At 40.3% G+C, this 15,847-nt stretch overlaps 1 protein-coding gene across 2 annotated transcripts in view; it reads right to left on the bottom strand.

Annotated features, from left to right (window-relative positions):
- Nucleotides 1–9,460: 9,460 nt before the first annotated feature.
- sox2 (SRY-box transcription factor 2) overlaps nt 9,461–15,847 on the bottom strand; it is a 43,425-nt gene continuing 37,038 nt past the window's right edge. Inside the window, exons 3-4 of one of the 2 annotated variants that reach the window (XM_077608126.1) lie at nt 10,395–15,012; nt 9,461–10,176 (exon numbers count right to left, since the gene is read on the bottom strand). In XM_077608126.1, coding sequence (XP_077464252.1) covers nt 10,167–10,176; nt 10,395–11,362 — 978 coding nt within the window. In that variant the 5' untranslated portion in view covers nt 11,363–15,012 and the 3' untranslated portion in view covers nt 9,461–10,166. Of the gene's footprint in view, nt 15,013–15,847 lie in introns of both variants that reach the window. The other variant, XM_077608127.1, reaches the window with a different exon arrangement.

The following is a 15,847-nucleotide window of genomic DNA, read 5'->3' as shown; positions in this document are numbered from 1 at the left end:
CTGGGGAGGGGGGCGTGACAGGGCTCTGATCTCTCAGATAGGGAGATAGCCACCTGATTCAAATGGCTCGCTTGTTCCAGGCCGTCACTTGATCGGCGTGTGAACTGACTTCTCTCTTATTTACAATCGGATGCTACTCGCTGACCTGCCCAACCCAGTCAGGCCAGAACCCCTCTCTCTCTCAGGCTGGCTCTCCTATATTTAACACCTCGCTCTCCCACACCACTATTATCATGAACTTGGAAACGTTGAGATGGTATATCAATAATCCAATCAGTTAGAAGAAATAATGACTCTTGAGGCCATCTTTTAGACCACTAACGCTGTTTAGCATTATTTCTGCGCATCGAACTGGAACTTTCCTAAGGCTAAGGCCGTGTGTTAGTTTCAAACGAACATGATATGTCATTTTTGTTCTTGTGTTTGATTTAACAGTAAATTCATCTGGGTGTGACATTGATCAGCTTGAAGTCTCTTTTCTGAATCATTCTGACAAACTGCTGCTCAACTATTCAGCGCAAAGCCGTTATTGATAAAGATAAAAGTTTTTCAATATGATGGAATAAATATATTTTGGCATACTTGGGTGCTGATTTAATTTTGTAATCATTTACATGATTTAAAGAGGGAGAGAGAGATTTTGGAATCTCCATCATTGCCTGAAGCTTTCCAACAGGTACGGGAATCAAATTTTCCGTTTTCTTGCTCGAATGCATCTAAAAAATGGAAATATGTACGTCTTTTAAGTGTTCCATGCATATATTGATGTGACAATGTAACGTTAGTGTTCATATTTTGTTTGGACTGTTGCAACAGGTTTTGCCAAGACGCATATATGCATGCTTGGAGCGAAGATTCTTTTTAGAACTGGAGTTGACTTAAAGGGTAAATGTAATAGTTTTTTTAGATAGTGGTCTCTACTGTGTGAGACAGAGACAAGTTGAGTCTATATGGCATCTGCCTGACTGGCAGTCTGTAACTGTCCTGTCTGATTATCTCACCCAGTTGGCCCCCGAGGGGACACCCATACTGAAAGAGGCCACTCTTCCATTCAACAACAGCTTCTGTCAGAAAATCAGAGCTGGAGACCTCGGATTCAGTAGATCCAGAATAGCTTGATCACAAATGATGCGATGCGATCAATAGCAATGTATACTGCCCTGAACAAAACTGGGTGCATGTTTTATGGTCATGAAAAAATATTACCCTAGAGAAAAATATCCAAAGATTGAAAAAAATGACATTTTGCTTATGTCATTGGTGGAGACTGATTATGTTTTGTTTTTATCAGCAATATCATCGAAATTTGGATGCATTTTCTAAGTGTGTAAAGTAAATTTCTAAACGTATGAGTTACTAAAAACAACATATACAGTGGTACCTCGACATACGAGCACCCCGACATACGAGCAATTCGAGATACGAGTAAAATTTCGAGCAAATAATTTTCTCGAGATACGAGACAAATTTCGAGATACAAGAAAGCCAGGTGGCCAAGACATGAGAGGTTGTTTATGATTTTAGCCCACTGTCTTTTTTGCCGCATTTCCTTCGTGTATAACAGATATCTACGAGCACTGGGCGGAGCGTTGTATTTTTTTCAGTGTTTTTTTCCCCGTCACTCAGCGCCAATGGCGTAGCGATTGCTAGTACGAGGAGTATATATTACTTCTCGTTGGCAAGTGGCCGTGCGTTATCCTATTGTGAGGACATTTGTGTGCATCATTTTCGGAATATTTTGAAGGGAATACAAAAGCAAATAGCCCATCGATAGTGAAAGTCAGGGTGGAGGCGGGGCAAACAGAGCCATCCCGGCCGGGAGAAGAAAGGTATAAAAATGAAAAACAAAATTAGAATTAAGTTTAGTGTAACGTTAGATTAAACTTATTTTTAGTGTCTGTATCATAATCCAAGTTCATTTAAATTTGTCTGTTATATTACGATTCACCAGTCCAAAAAGTCTCGCACGCTCGCCCCCGCCACCCTCTATGTCCCTCTCTCTCTACCCTCCGCAAAATTCGTCCAATTTTAGTTCTATTAAACACATTTTAGTAATATTAAACCAATAGTTATGTTACTTTGTTAATAGATGGCGAATTAGAAGAAATAAAACTTCTTTTTCCAATCCAATATCCTGTTTTTCCTGTTTTTTCAGAGGGTTGGAATGAATTAATTGTTTTTTAGTTCATTTCAATGGGAAACGTTCGTTCGAGTTACGAGAATATCGACATACGAGCTCAGTCCCGGAACAGATTAAGCTCGTATCTCGAGGTACCACTGTATATATATATACACCTTTTTTATAGTTAGTTTTCTAGCCTGCGACTTATATTATTATTTTTCTCTCTCAGCCTGTTATTTTTTTAAGGTTATTGTTATTCAAAAAACTGTAAATGTTATATAAACAGGTACCAATTTTGGCGGTTGTTCTCCATTTAACTATTTTTACTTTAAAGTATATGCATGTTCTTGGTTTCTGATCAGATTAAAAAAATTGGCCTATCAAATGCGACTTATACTACAGTGCGACTTTTATCTACTTTTTCCTCTTTATTGTGCATTATTTGGTTGGTGCAACTTATACTCAGGTGCGCCTTCAGAATTGAGCAAAATACTGAATTTTGCCTATTTGGGAAAATAAAATCTTCACTGCATGTTTACTATCTTTCTGCAGCTGTTTTATCAAACATTAACAGATTTTGTCAATCATTGAGGTCAATATTTGTGTTACAGGAGTTATTTTGTTGACGTCAAATGAGTTTTAATTTTATTCATGCTCTTAATCTTTGGCTGGTTTGTAAAAAGTGGACAATTCAGCAGTAAAGAACTAATATAAATATGCATCCCATAAGCCTCCTTACTTTGCATGTTCTCCCCATTGCTGCCTGGGTCTTCTTTGAGTACTCCGTTTTTTACCTTCACATCCCAAAAACATGCAATTGGACTCCCCAAATTGTCCAAAGCTGTGAACATCTGTGTGAAAATGGTTGTTTGTTTCCTTGTGCCCTGCAATTGGCCGCCAACCACTTCACAATGTACTTTGCCTCTTTGTCCATATTTAGCGGGGATACGCTCCAGCACCCCTGTGATCCCTGTTTGAATAAGTGATGGATGGATGAAAGAATGTGAGTGTGTAGCTCCCACACACTAACACTCGCATATGACGATTGATGATTTAGATATACTTAAAGAAAATGGCCATTTAAAAATAACAATGTTCCCAGTTACAAGATTTTGTCATGTGCTGCCTGTCACCATGTCACTAGTGCTTTAATTTCTGATAATTGATTATTACATGGGAGTTCTTTCTTTTGTCAATACCCAGTGTGCAATTCTATTAATAATATCCCTTTTTGTTGAGCTCAAGTCATGACTTGGTTGAGTGAAACGTGTACATTTAAAACAAACAAGAAAACTATGGTCCAAACTAAATATATTGTATGTAGATGAGCAGAATTCAATTGCGGGTAAAGCAGCAGACTTTGTCCAATTAACCACTGAATGAGATTATACCATTTAATTATGCAGGAATGTCGTCTGTGGTCTTTTCCACTGTTGTTGGAATAACCAGGCCACCTTATTTTTCAAACTCCAAATCAGGATTTATTCATTATTTGGAAACCGATTAATGCAAAGTGCTCCCAATTTTATACACAATTCTCTATTAGGTTAATGTGGTGAAATCAATTTTAAATTGTATATCACTATTAATGATTGTTAGGATACATGTAAGTGAAGGCACAGATAGTTTTAAACACTTATTAGGAAATACTTTGTGACATAATGGCATAATAAATATAAAAAAATCAACATTCTTTCTATAAATCTCTGCAAATTGAAACTTTTTAAATGATTGGCTTTAAAGCATTCCAGCGTGAGCTATTTTAGAAACATTGTTGCCTGAGGGCAAAATATGAACGATCACTAAACCAACTCCATCCTCATATCATTGTTCATCAAGATTATGACCGAAAACAATCTTTGAGAAATTACAGAATATTGGGTCATTTTATTTAATGTGCCTCTTCCTTTAAATGACTAAAAATAATAAGCTGTAGGCAATTTAGTGTTTGCAACTTTTGATAGACTGGGAGTTGTTGATTTGATTTCATTGTCAAGGACATTGAACCATTTATACACTTTTCTACTCTGAAAACACTTTCCATCTTTGTTATACAACTTCACACCAGTAGAAAATAATAAATTTTGCCACAATATAATGTGAAAAATAAACTATTGACACAAAGTAAGTTTCAAAGTTTTAATCAGTTCTACATCCTTGTAAACAAACTTCATTCTTTTGATATATATATGTATCTTTTATTTTTTTAAAGTTTTAATTTTATTTTTTACCAAGATATTAAGTCTTTTGGTCCGTGGACATGTCATTTTTCATCAATAGCTCTGTTTTCATAACTTTTTTCAAACATTTCAATCCCTTCTAGGTCCTCTTTTCTCAACATACAATTCAGGATGTGTCATATTCTAAATTAGGACAACCCCCGTTACCCCCCTCTCCGTTTAATGTGCGAGTAGAGTTGTTGGTCAACAGTTGGGTCGGGGGGCCTCGAAGAGGGAGGGAGGGAGCCCGGGAACAATAAATGGTGCTGTTGTGAGCTGGAGTCGGCCGAGGGAAAAGAGAGAGAGCCAGGCTGATGACAGAGTGAAAGAGGTTAGTGTCTATGCTGGGAATTGAGACCAGAGAGCGGGGGCGGGTGTTCCTGTGTCTGCTGGCTTGTTAATGATGATGCGGTTCCATCAGCTCAACAGCCTTCTCTATCAAGGAATCTCTAAATGCCTACAAACAACCTCCTGCACAGTGAGGCCTTCAAAAAAATGGAAAAATGTGAAAATCACTTCCCCAAAACAGATGTTGCTTCCATGGAACTTTTATTCAACCAATCAAAAAAATGCCACTTCAAGTATTCCTAACACTGCTATTAATATTTTAAGGTTGTTTTGAAAAATTCTTTCAAAAACAATGAAATCGTACGACAATGCAATGTTGCATGAGTACGATTCCCAGTCTGTACACATTACAATATATGTATTTAAATTTTATTTTTGCCCAGATATCAAAAGGAATTCTATTTTTTTATACATATTCAATATTGTGGTTTGCAGTGCTATATTCTGTAAAGAGTCACAACACAAATCTCTGTGAACAACACATTATTAAATAAATATTGATCAAATCCAACCAATAAATTCACTTGAAAAGATACTATTTAACAAGAATTATCTCAGTTCCTGTTCCTTCCCAATCCAGGTGCACATACTGCACATATTTATCAAGTCAGAAATATAGTTTCAGACATTTTAGGACATTTTGGTGTAGCCAGAGATTTCAAATTTGTTCAATCCGACAAAATTCAACCGTCCGCTGGTGTATGTTTTATTCTTCTCTACTCGTCTGCAAATACCCCTGCCCCCCGCCACGCTCCTAAACCCTCCCCAGGCCCGAGGAGGGGCAATCCTCACCACAGCCACCAAATTTCCGGACAACAAAAGAGCAGCAGACCATGCAGCACTTTCACTTGTAGCTGCTCCCATGCAGTCACCTGTTGCCTCATGCTGCTTGCAGCTGCTCGCGGCTTCCCCAGTCTGAGATTAGAAGGTCTGGTGTGTACCAATCCGAGGGCATTTGGGTTTCAAATGCAATGCATTCATTCCGACCGAAACCTGATTGCGATTTTGACACGTATAAGTGACGATAAAAAATGCAATTACCCAAAGGTTGTCCCCCTGCCTTTCCCCGCTGACTGTATAGTTTGCCGTGAAACTCCTTAATTTGAGCTGCATTGTCCTCTTTGCATGAGCAGCCTCCAGCACAGCCAGCCAAGCGTTTGACCTTATTCAAATAATAAAGAGATGCTATTCGCTGATGGGGGGGAAAGACCAATTAGAGTTCCTTATAATCTTATAATGGTAATATCTCATATTAGTTTTGACCAAAAACCTCAACAATGGAGTTTAGTCAAATGAAAATGTTATTAAAGGAAAATATGAATTTCAACATTATATATATATATATATATATATATATATATATATATATATATATATATATATATAAAATCATTAAAAACAATTATGTGGGTCTTTAAGCATTTTAAATCAAGCTATAAAAAAAAGAGAGAGAGAGATCAAATGAAATAGAGAAGTGACGCCAATCCTTATAGTAATGTAGCATTGAAATGACCTCATCTGATAGTTAGAGCCAGTTATTTTTATAGCTGTTTGAGACCAGCGTATAACCACAAAGCAGGATTGCCCTGGCAGGCCGGCTGTACGAAAACAGGCCTTATATTGTTGTTAGTGGGCTCTTCTCACAAATCCTCAGATCCTCAACACCCCCCAGCGCCCCTTCTACACTCCCCTACCCGCCACTTTCTCCTGCCCTATGCTAATCTCAGCAAGAGGCAAAAAAAGAAAGGAATATGTTAGCAGTAAAAAAAAAAAACACAGCTCCCTTTGTCACTTATTTTCGCACATTATTTTTTAGTAAACACTATTGATTTAGTATTTTTATTCCATCTTGCAATAAGAGAAAAAAAATAGACCGGGTTAAAGTTACAGGTTAGGAAGAAATGTTATAGCTGAAGAATAAAAGACCCTTTCAGATAGATTGATTGCAGCTATACCTGTCAGAAAGCTACATCAGATAACCTAAGTCAATTTGTCAAGCACAGTTTCCGTGCTGGCTTGTACAGGATAGTATGACAAAAATGTAGCCGTTTACTGTGGCTGGTCCAGAATCGTGATCCGCTGTGAACTGTGCATGGCGTTTAATGATGGAGCTTTATAAAGCTGTCAGCATCAATGAGCAGAGATGATAAACGGAACTCGAGCTGCTGGTGACGTGATGGTGTGCTGGACGGGTGCGGGTGGTGGGGTGCACGGGGACCTCGAGCCACCGAGAACACAGGCCGGGAGCACCGTGAGGCTCATGGCATGCAGTTGTGTCGGTGTGTGGTCTTTTTTTTTCTCTGTGTGTGTTTGCCAAAGAAGTGCAGGTGCAAGGAAGAGAAGCAGGCGCTGTGCTCGCTTTCTCTTCCACCAGACAGATTTACTATTTCTATTCACTTTGCTATTTTTAATGCAATAAATATCCACAATAGCACTGCCATAAAAAAATCACATTTGTAAATTTGCATTCAAATGATTAGAATTTTCACGAATGGAGGAGGGGGAAAAGTGTAGTTTGGTGTTACTACTTAACCATGAATATGACCAGTTAAAGAGAAGAAAATGTTGTTGTTAATGATTTTGCTTTTTTTCAACATTATCATATATTTTAAATGAGATTTTTAAAGCATGAAAAAGCATGTATGGTTAAAATCAACTGTTAAGCATGGGTGAATTTGAATTTCTGGTTCTGGTAGCCATTGAAAGCGACCGAGACACAGCCCTGAATCACCCACACGCCATGGCGGTTTATCACGCGTCACATCTGGGATTTTTTTTTCTTTCATCCCCGGCTGAAAAAAAAGCAGAGGCGCGCGCTTACCACCTGTTGCAGTCTAAATATCCCCGAGCGCCCGGGCGACACTCAGCACGCGAGCACAGGAAGTTTTCGAGGAGTGGATCGAAGCGCACGACGGTTGGTTAGACCTGGATGAGGGCTTGGGGTGGTGGATGAAAGGATGAAGAGGAACACCTTTCACAAGGCAAAATAATGTACTCAATTTAAATAAAAAGCGAGATGACTGGTTGCAGCTGGTCGAAATATAATTAGCAAGGAACGGAGCGCATTTTGGCAATGAAAAACTCATAAATTTTTATACGCATATATATATATATATATATATATATATATATATATATATATATATATATATATATATATATATATATATATATATATACATATATATATATATATATATATATATATGTATATATATATATATATATACATACATATATATATATATATATATATATATATATATATATATATATATATATATATATATGTGTGTGTGTGTGTGTGTGTGTTTTCAAAATCACACATCTAAAATTAAAATATCATTATAAAAAAAACGAGATAAATGTCAGACAAGCTTTGTCTTGGCCTGTTGTAATAATACAAATTACCCTTAGTTTTTTTGATCCTACAGTAAATTTAAAATGAGGGTTAAATAAATGAAAGTTTGAAAGTACGTTGCATAATTTCGCAAAGCCCCTTTTCACCACATCAAAGGTGACAACATAATTTATTCTGTCCTCGGGGCCACCAAGCAGGGACCCGATGTTGGTACAAAGAGTGGGGGGAAGGAAACGAGAGCCATTTTAATAGGCTTTCTAGTTCAGCCTTTTAGACACAAATTGTTTATCACCGGTGTCCTCGGCTATTACAAACAATTCCGCGTCTTGGATCAATAAATAATGAAGCGACCAACGATCCCTTGACCTTTTATATAGGCCCGGCTGGGAGGGAGACTTAGAAGCACGAAAGAGGGGAGTGGACCGAGGGGCCTCTTCAAATATTCATCTGCCGGTTAATGTGAGCTGCGATCCCCCGGGACCGGAGCCTGCAAAACACAACGGCCCTAATCTTAATCTAGTTCGCACTGCGCGCGCGCGCGCGCGGGCGCGCATGTACGCTAACACACCCGACCAGATTTAAAACCTTTAGTAATTCAAAGCGAGCTGTTAGCTCATTTGAAGGATTATTTTTTTCCAGGGGAGAAGCGCCCGCCGGCTGGCTGATTGGGTCGGAGGCGCAGTTTATTAAAAGACAAGAGGTCTTGTAGAAGTGAGAGTCATCGGAGAAGCGGAGTTAACACGAAACAGCAGGACCCGCTTGATTAAACATGGCATTAAAAATAGCCGCACTATAGGAAAGTATTTGAAGACGAAAAAACGCACTTGTAAGGGGTCCCTCTAAGATGATCATTTTAAAGCCAAACAGATTTCAAAACAATTTTAGAGTGACATGGAAGATTTAAAAAAATGCGCCTTATTTGTTGCTGAATTGCAATATGATTAATTCATTACCGATGAATAATGTGAATCATGTCATTTCATCCCCCGTAAAACTCAAATAAAATCATCAAAGAGGAGATGTCATTGACTCCCAATTGTAATAGCTGTTCAAAATTCATCATTTTGTGGGGATTCGATTTTGGGTGGTTTTAGAAGAGCGTAAAAGATATATTTGAAAGTCCTGGGTATTTTGTTGATTTAATATTCTTAAAAAAAATCCATGAAAATAAAATACATAAAAAAACTTTTGCCTGATGGACTCGCTATATAAAAAAACAGAAACGTGGTTAACCACAAAGCACAAAAGCCACTAATTTGAATTTTTAAGGGAATCTAAGACCACCAGGAGAAGTAGGTTTTGAATTCATTAAAATACATTTACATTTTGCGCCAAATGAAAGGTGGCTCTACTCGACATGTGACGAGACAAAATAAAGCCAGGCCAATTCAAATCAAAACTCAAACCATCTCAAGTATCCAAATTTCCAAAATTTATTCTTTTCAAACTGCATATGGAAAAAAATATACTCAGTTGAAATTGTAGCTGTTATAAGGATGGTATTAGTTTCAGTATATACACGGAGTGGTTGGCTTCTGCGTACAGGCCGAACTTTTGAAAATACAACTACAGGAATGAAATTTTGAGATAAAAACATAAAATATCACAGTAAATATACATCAATTGTACAAATCAATTAGAAAATAAAGAGCACAAGCATCATACCTCAAACAGATGAAAAGTGGGAGACCTGAATATAAATTAACTTTAAGATAAAAGAGCTGGGGGAAAGTCATATTCATTCGTTAACGAAATTAAAAGGATTTAGTAATATTGAAAGATATAAAAAGAAAACAGCATTACCTGTTTCGTTTTCTGTCCCTTTCTTTCCAAAAGTTTATTTTGAGAATAATGGCTCAATAGTTGTGCCATCGTTCTAATATTTTCTATTCAACTGGTTTTGTTTTTATGTGTATTTATAGATATATATAAGAGAAGAGGGGGGGAAAAACAATGCAACCTTTTGCAGTTTGACAATTTCATCTGATTGTAATGTTTCTTTGATAAATACTGTACAAAAAGATGATTGCAATAATAAAACATTAGATTGCGACTCCCACTTTTGTCTTCCAAACTTGATCCAGCAGTGAAGAGGGCATCTCCTGCATTGGGTCCTCTAGAGCTTCCTTAAAAGAAACGAAAGGCAAAAAAGAGGCGTTTTTGTCCTTTTCCTGGTGACTTCTATACAACTTTTCCCACCCCATTTTTTTTCTGTACAAAAATAGTCCGAGGTTAAGTAGTCCGCAGTTTTGTTTTTATAAAAGTTTTTGTTTGTCTGTTTGTTTGTTTTGTTTAGTTTAGTTTTTTTGTGTTTGTTTGTTCATACAGTGCGTATGTGTCTTACATGTGCGTCAATGGCAGCGTGCCGTTGATCGTCGTCCCGGGCACGGCGCTCTGGTAGTGGCCGGACATGTGTAGTCTGGTCTGGGCAGTCTGCTCGCTGACCTCCGCCCCGGGCAGGTACATGCTGATCATGTCCCTCAGATCCCCGCTTTGGCAGCCCGGAGCGGCCCGGTGGGAGGACGAGGTGACGATAGGTGGGCTGGAGCTGCTGGACTCGGATTTGACCACCGACGAGGGCCCCATGGAGCCCAGGGCGGTCATGCCCGCCGCCGTTTGCTGGGAATAGGACATGGAGTAAGTCGGGGAGCCGTTCATGTAGCTCTGCGAGCCGGTCATGCTGTTGTACTGCAGGGCGCTCATGTCGTAGCGGTGCATGGACTGCATCTGGCCGGGGTTGTGCGCGTTCAGTCCGGGGTGCTGGTAGCTCAGCTGCTCCTGCATCATGCCGTAGCCGCCGTTGGTCCAGCCGTTCATGTGAGCCGCGTAAGAGTCCATGCGCTGGTTGACGCCACCGCCTAGGCCGCCGCCGAGGCCGCCACCCACCCCGACCCCGGGCCCCATGCCGTTGCCACCCGGGGCCAGAAGCCCGCCGGGCAAGGTGTACTTGTCCTTCTTCATCAGCGTCTTGGTCTTCCGCCGGGGTCGGTACTTGTAGTCGGGGTGCTCCTTCATGTGCAGGGCCCGCAGCCTCTTGGCTTCGTCGATGAAAGGTCTCTTCTCGCTCTCCGACAGAAGTTTCCACTCGGCGCCCAGTCTTTTGCTTATCTCCGAGTTGTGCATTTTGGGGTTCTCTTGCGCCATCTTCCTCCTCTGGCCCCTGGACCACACCATGAAGGCGTTCATGGGTCGCTTGACCCGCTCCGGGCTGTTTTTGGCGTTGGGGCCCCCAGACGCATTGCTGTTGCCCGTGCCCCCCGTGTTGGTCTGGGGAGCCGGGGGCTTCAGTTCAGTCTCCATCATGTTATACATCGGGAACGGCTTGGCTTGCTGAGTCGGCGTTCCCGAGCGAGCAAGGTGAAATGTGAAGAAAACGCGCGGGCCAAGTCCAAACGGGACGACGACGACGACAACAATAACAACAACAAAAAAGTTACCTGTCGAGTCTCACGGCAACTTTTTTTTTCTCAGCGCGACAAAAACAAGGAGCGCTTCCACGGCCTCTCCCTCTCTCCGGCTCGGTGAACGCGTGTGTGTCTGTCCGCGCGTGTGTGAGTGTGTCCGCGTTGTTTCAGCGCCACACACAGAGAGCCGTCTCCCCCCCAAAAAAGAGGTTCCTACGATGCTCCTACGATGTTGTTTCCACAAAACTTCTCCAAAAAGGGCATCAACAAACTGTACTTTTTCGCCCTGTCCGCTCGAGCCTTGACAAGTCCAGATAGTTTGGGAACAAGTTAATAGACAACCATTCAAGTGACGCGGCTGTCAGCAAATAAATGGCCTGGACCTGGCCAATCACAGCCGCTTTGCTCCCGCGACGGACCAATGGAAGCCTTTGTTTAGCATAAAGAGGCGTGGCTTGCCCTGCTCGAAGAAACACTATACTACATGCGCGCACATTCAGGCTGCCCCGGGTGAGCCAATACAAAGTACATATTTACTATTTCTAGGTGCACGGAGATAGTTCGTTTAACGTTTATATTTCGAGGCACTGTCGCAACGTTAGATTATTCTATAAAGCAAAGTTATATGGGTTGTTTTGAAGTATATTTTGTCAAACATTGGCCTTCCTCGCTTCCCCCCCCCCAGCCACATTTGGAAGAAAAAAGGTTTCTGGTGATAACAAGGAGAGAAAAGTGTTGATAATAATTTAAACAATCAATAAAATCCTAATCACAATGATCATAAGTGAGTTAGTGTGACATCATATATTTTCAAACAAGCTCAAAAAGAACTCAAAGTTAAGGTAACACTGTCAGGTGGCAGAAAGTGCTTAATATATAACGACTATTTAAAAAAACGACCGCAGTTATGTCTACCAAAAAAATATAACAGCATCTTAACAAATTTAGCCAACTCAAAGTGTGTGGGAAAGGGGGGGAGGGGGTTTATATATTTATTTATTTATTTTTACTTTGAAAAGAGACTAAAAGGTAATCCAAGATGTTTCCCCGTGCAGCCCTTTTGTTTCGTGAAGTTGAATGCCAACACACAGAAGGCAGACGGGCTCATCTCAGCACAAGTAAGCGCTTTTTGTTTGGGATGTTGTCGCTACATCTGTCCGGACAAAGACACAACTCCACTCCACTTCCACTGCCACAGTGCTGCTGTTGTTGTTGGAGCTTTGGGGGGCTGGGGGGGGGCTTGCACACGGCATGGCGGGGTTTACAAGTGCACGAGAAATAAAGGTGAAGCATATTTTAAGATAAAGTGCGCGATAGAGTAAAGGCAAAGCTCATTGATTTCAAGCTGACCGTGCGTCAGCCAATTAGTGAATGAAAAGCCACATACACCTGCTTCTCTTATGTTCCGGTTCAAACCAAGCTCGAGACCCAATTATCCCGATCTGAAACCAGCCTCGCACAAACTTTTGGAAATAATGGAGTCATATGTTTTTTTTCTGCCCAGTAAAAGTTGGCCAAAACCTGACTGACCATTCCCATCAGTATCCTGTCTGTGTTCACGCGCGCGAGTGTGCGCCGTCCTACTGCGTGACACGAGTGCCGTCTACCGGTAAGAGGCGGAACAGCACGTGCAAACTACAATTTATTTTAATATTATTATTATTATTATTTTATCTAAGTAAAAGTTATTGGGGTCGCCCAGAGTTTGATCATCATACAGCGTGGTGCACACAGTGTAAATTGTATAACTTTATAAATGACGATTAATTGCTTTAGGCGATCTGCAAATAATCTATAACTAAAGCGAGCTCATATACCTGAAGAAATTTAATTAAACAGGAGTGTCGATAGATTAAATCATAATTGGAAGTGGATAGATCAAGCCTTGTTATTTTAGTTTTAGCCATTTGATATGAGATGGAGGAGCGAGGCCCCTGTGCTCTCATTATGCCGGCCCTGCAACCTTACATAAGATTCATCTCGCGCTTAATAGGCTGTGAGAGGCGACACATGCAGCTCGCTCCATTATAATGCAAGGTTGAAATGGGCCGCTCGGCTGCTATCTGCATCTGAGTGTGTTCCCCGCTACCTCTAATCTGCTTATGATAATAAAGGAACAGCGGGGACCTGCGGCTCCCTGAAAGCGGGGGCCCAGCCAGCCAGGAATGGCCCTGCATCCACAATCATCGTGAATTAAAACCGTTGTTTGGGGTGCGGGGGGCGCGGGTTGGACGGAGAAACTCAAAACTCAGTGCATGTAAAAGCCCCCACGAAGGTTGAAGTGATTCATGCAGCAAGCCGTGATATCCAAATGTGTGGTTAGTCAACTCTACTGATAGGATCAGCATCGTTGTTAAGAGAATAAGGAGCAGCCATTCATAATTGAGACAAAAACTGCAAGCTTCAGAAAATAAATGATACATTTCAAATAGGAAATGAGCAAATTTCTATTAGGTACAGTAACATGAGCGAGAAGAAATGCAAGTTTGTATTTCAGTCTATTCATACTGCATTTTTAATGTTTGAATGTGATCAATTAAAATGAAAAGTAATGTCGAGAAATATGGAATTATTATATATTTTTTACCACTAGGGGCCGTCCAGGGCCCGGGGAAGCTCTAAAAATAGTCTAAACATTTCCATTCTTAATTCAGAAACTAAAGTTATTTTCCACTCTCTTTTTCCACAACATGAAAGTTGTTATTAAATCATTTATTGCAGTTGGATTTCCCCTCAAACCTGATATGGAATTAACTTTAGTCTAAATTGCAAACTAAATCAGAATTCCAGAAAAAATCCATTGAAATTGTTCAGCCTAACGAATAAAGGCTTCTTTTAAATCGGATGTTAAAAGTAAAGCATGACAAGAATTGAAACAATAGTGAAATCAAATCATATTGTTGGAAATAGGGCACGGCACGACGACGTTGTATTGTATTTTATTAAAATGAAATTACAAATATTACAATAATAATAATAATTATAATGATAAAATAATTATAATAATGATAATAATAAAATTATAATAATAATGATAATAAAATAATAATTATTATTATTATGTGATGAAGATGATATTACTATTTATATTAATATTGATATTAATAGATTTTCCGCTGTTCTGTCGACCTCTTTGATGCCACTCAATGTCATTCCACAACACTGCAGAAATATACACACCCGCGACTGTCACACACTCGCGCCGATACACACCACTACTAACACACTTTGAGCTCTCTCCTCTCTACGCTCCAACTTACTGGTATACTGTGCGAGTGTTGTCTTCCTCTCGTCGTGATTGGCAGGAAAAAGAAGGGGGGAAAAGTTTTCTTCCCCGTCCAACCTCAGCCAAATCTCCTCCAGCTGCGCGCCGACCACCAAGCCTCCGTTTGTCCGCCGCGACGCACAAATCCGGCGAAAAAAAGCACCCCGTCCGCGTTTGACGCCGACTAGTCCGCAGGGTTCCGATCCGACTCGGGGCGCATCGTATCCGGCTTGCATCCGCGCGGAGCCCATCGCCAGAGTGCCTGCCGCTTCAATGTCTGTTCTCCGCTCGCCCTGCAACAAGAAAAGCCGTTTATGGCGACACACAATGTGAAAAGGGGCCGATTTAAAAAGGAGAAGAATGCAAGCAAGAACAACAAAAGTCAGTTATAGCAAAGTCTATGCCTCTCCTCTCCTATCTTCCACCCCCTAGCTTAGCCCACATAATGAGCAGGAAAAAGCTTTATATTTTGTTCACTGGGTATTCACAGATAATTTGAAGCCATTGTTTCTGCCACAGATGGTTCTTTTTAATACAATAACGGTGCTCTTTGTGAATAGCGAGCCCACAATAAAAATCTAAAGCGTCCTCCTGAATAACCATTTTGTTCTCCTTGTATAGGCCGAACAAAAGCGCCAGTGAGGTAATGGCCTGCCTTATTGAAAGCTCCAGAATGGGGATTTGATAAAGATTCTTTTTCTCCTTTTTTCTTTTGCACAAAGTACACGGCAATGTCAAAGCGAAAGTGACACTGCAAGAGGAGAAAACATGTTGGGAAAATTTGTCTGGCTCAGTGCTTGTACTACTTCACCTCTTGATGTTATTATTATTTTGTTATTATTATCCTTATTATTACGTATTATTATAATTATTATTATTACTCACGAATGCAAGCGTCAAAGGTGAGATGTATGCCGGCTGAAGCCATGCCCATCAAGTGAGGCGTATCATAGATTTTTACAATGGAGCTTAAATCCGGAATACATTATCCTCTCAAAGGGCTGCTGTGCATTTGACACAATTTTCAGTCAACTTGTGTTTGATAGAATTAAAGAATAGGGGGCAAATGCCTCAAACCTCCAGTTATTCATCCTACCTATTTAACTGCAGTTGCTCCTAACGTATTTG

Source organism: Stigmatopora argus, chromosome 8 (assembly GCF_051989625.1).
Source record: "Stigmatopora argus isolate UIUO_Sarg chromosome 8, RoL_Sarg_1.0, whole genome shotgun sequence".
NCBI lineage: Eukaryota > Metazoa > Chordata > Actinopteri > Syngnathiformes > Syngnathidae > Stigmatopora > Stigmatopora argus.
The sequence above is the reverse complement of the archived record's forward strand: the minus strand, read 5'-3'. Positions and strand labels throughout refer to the sequence as shown.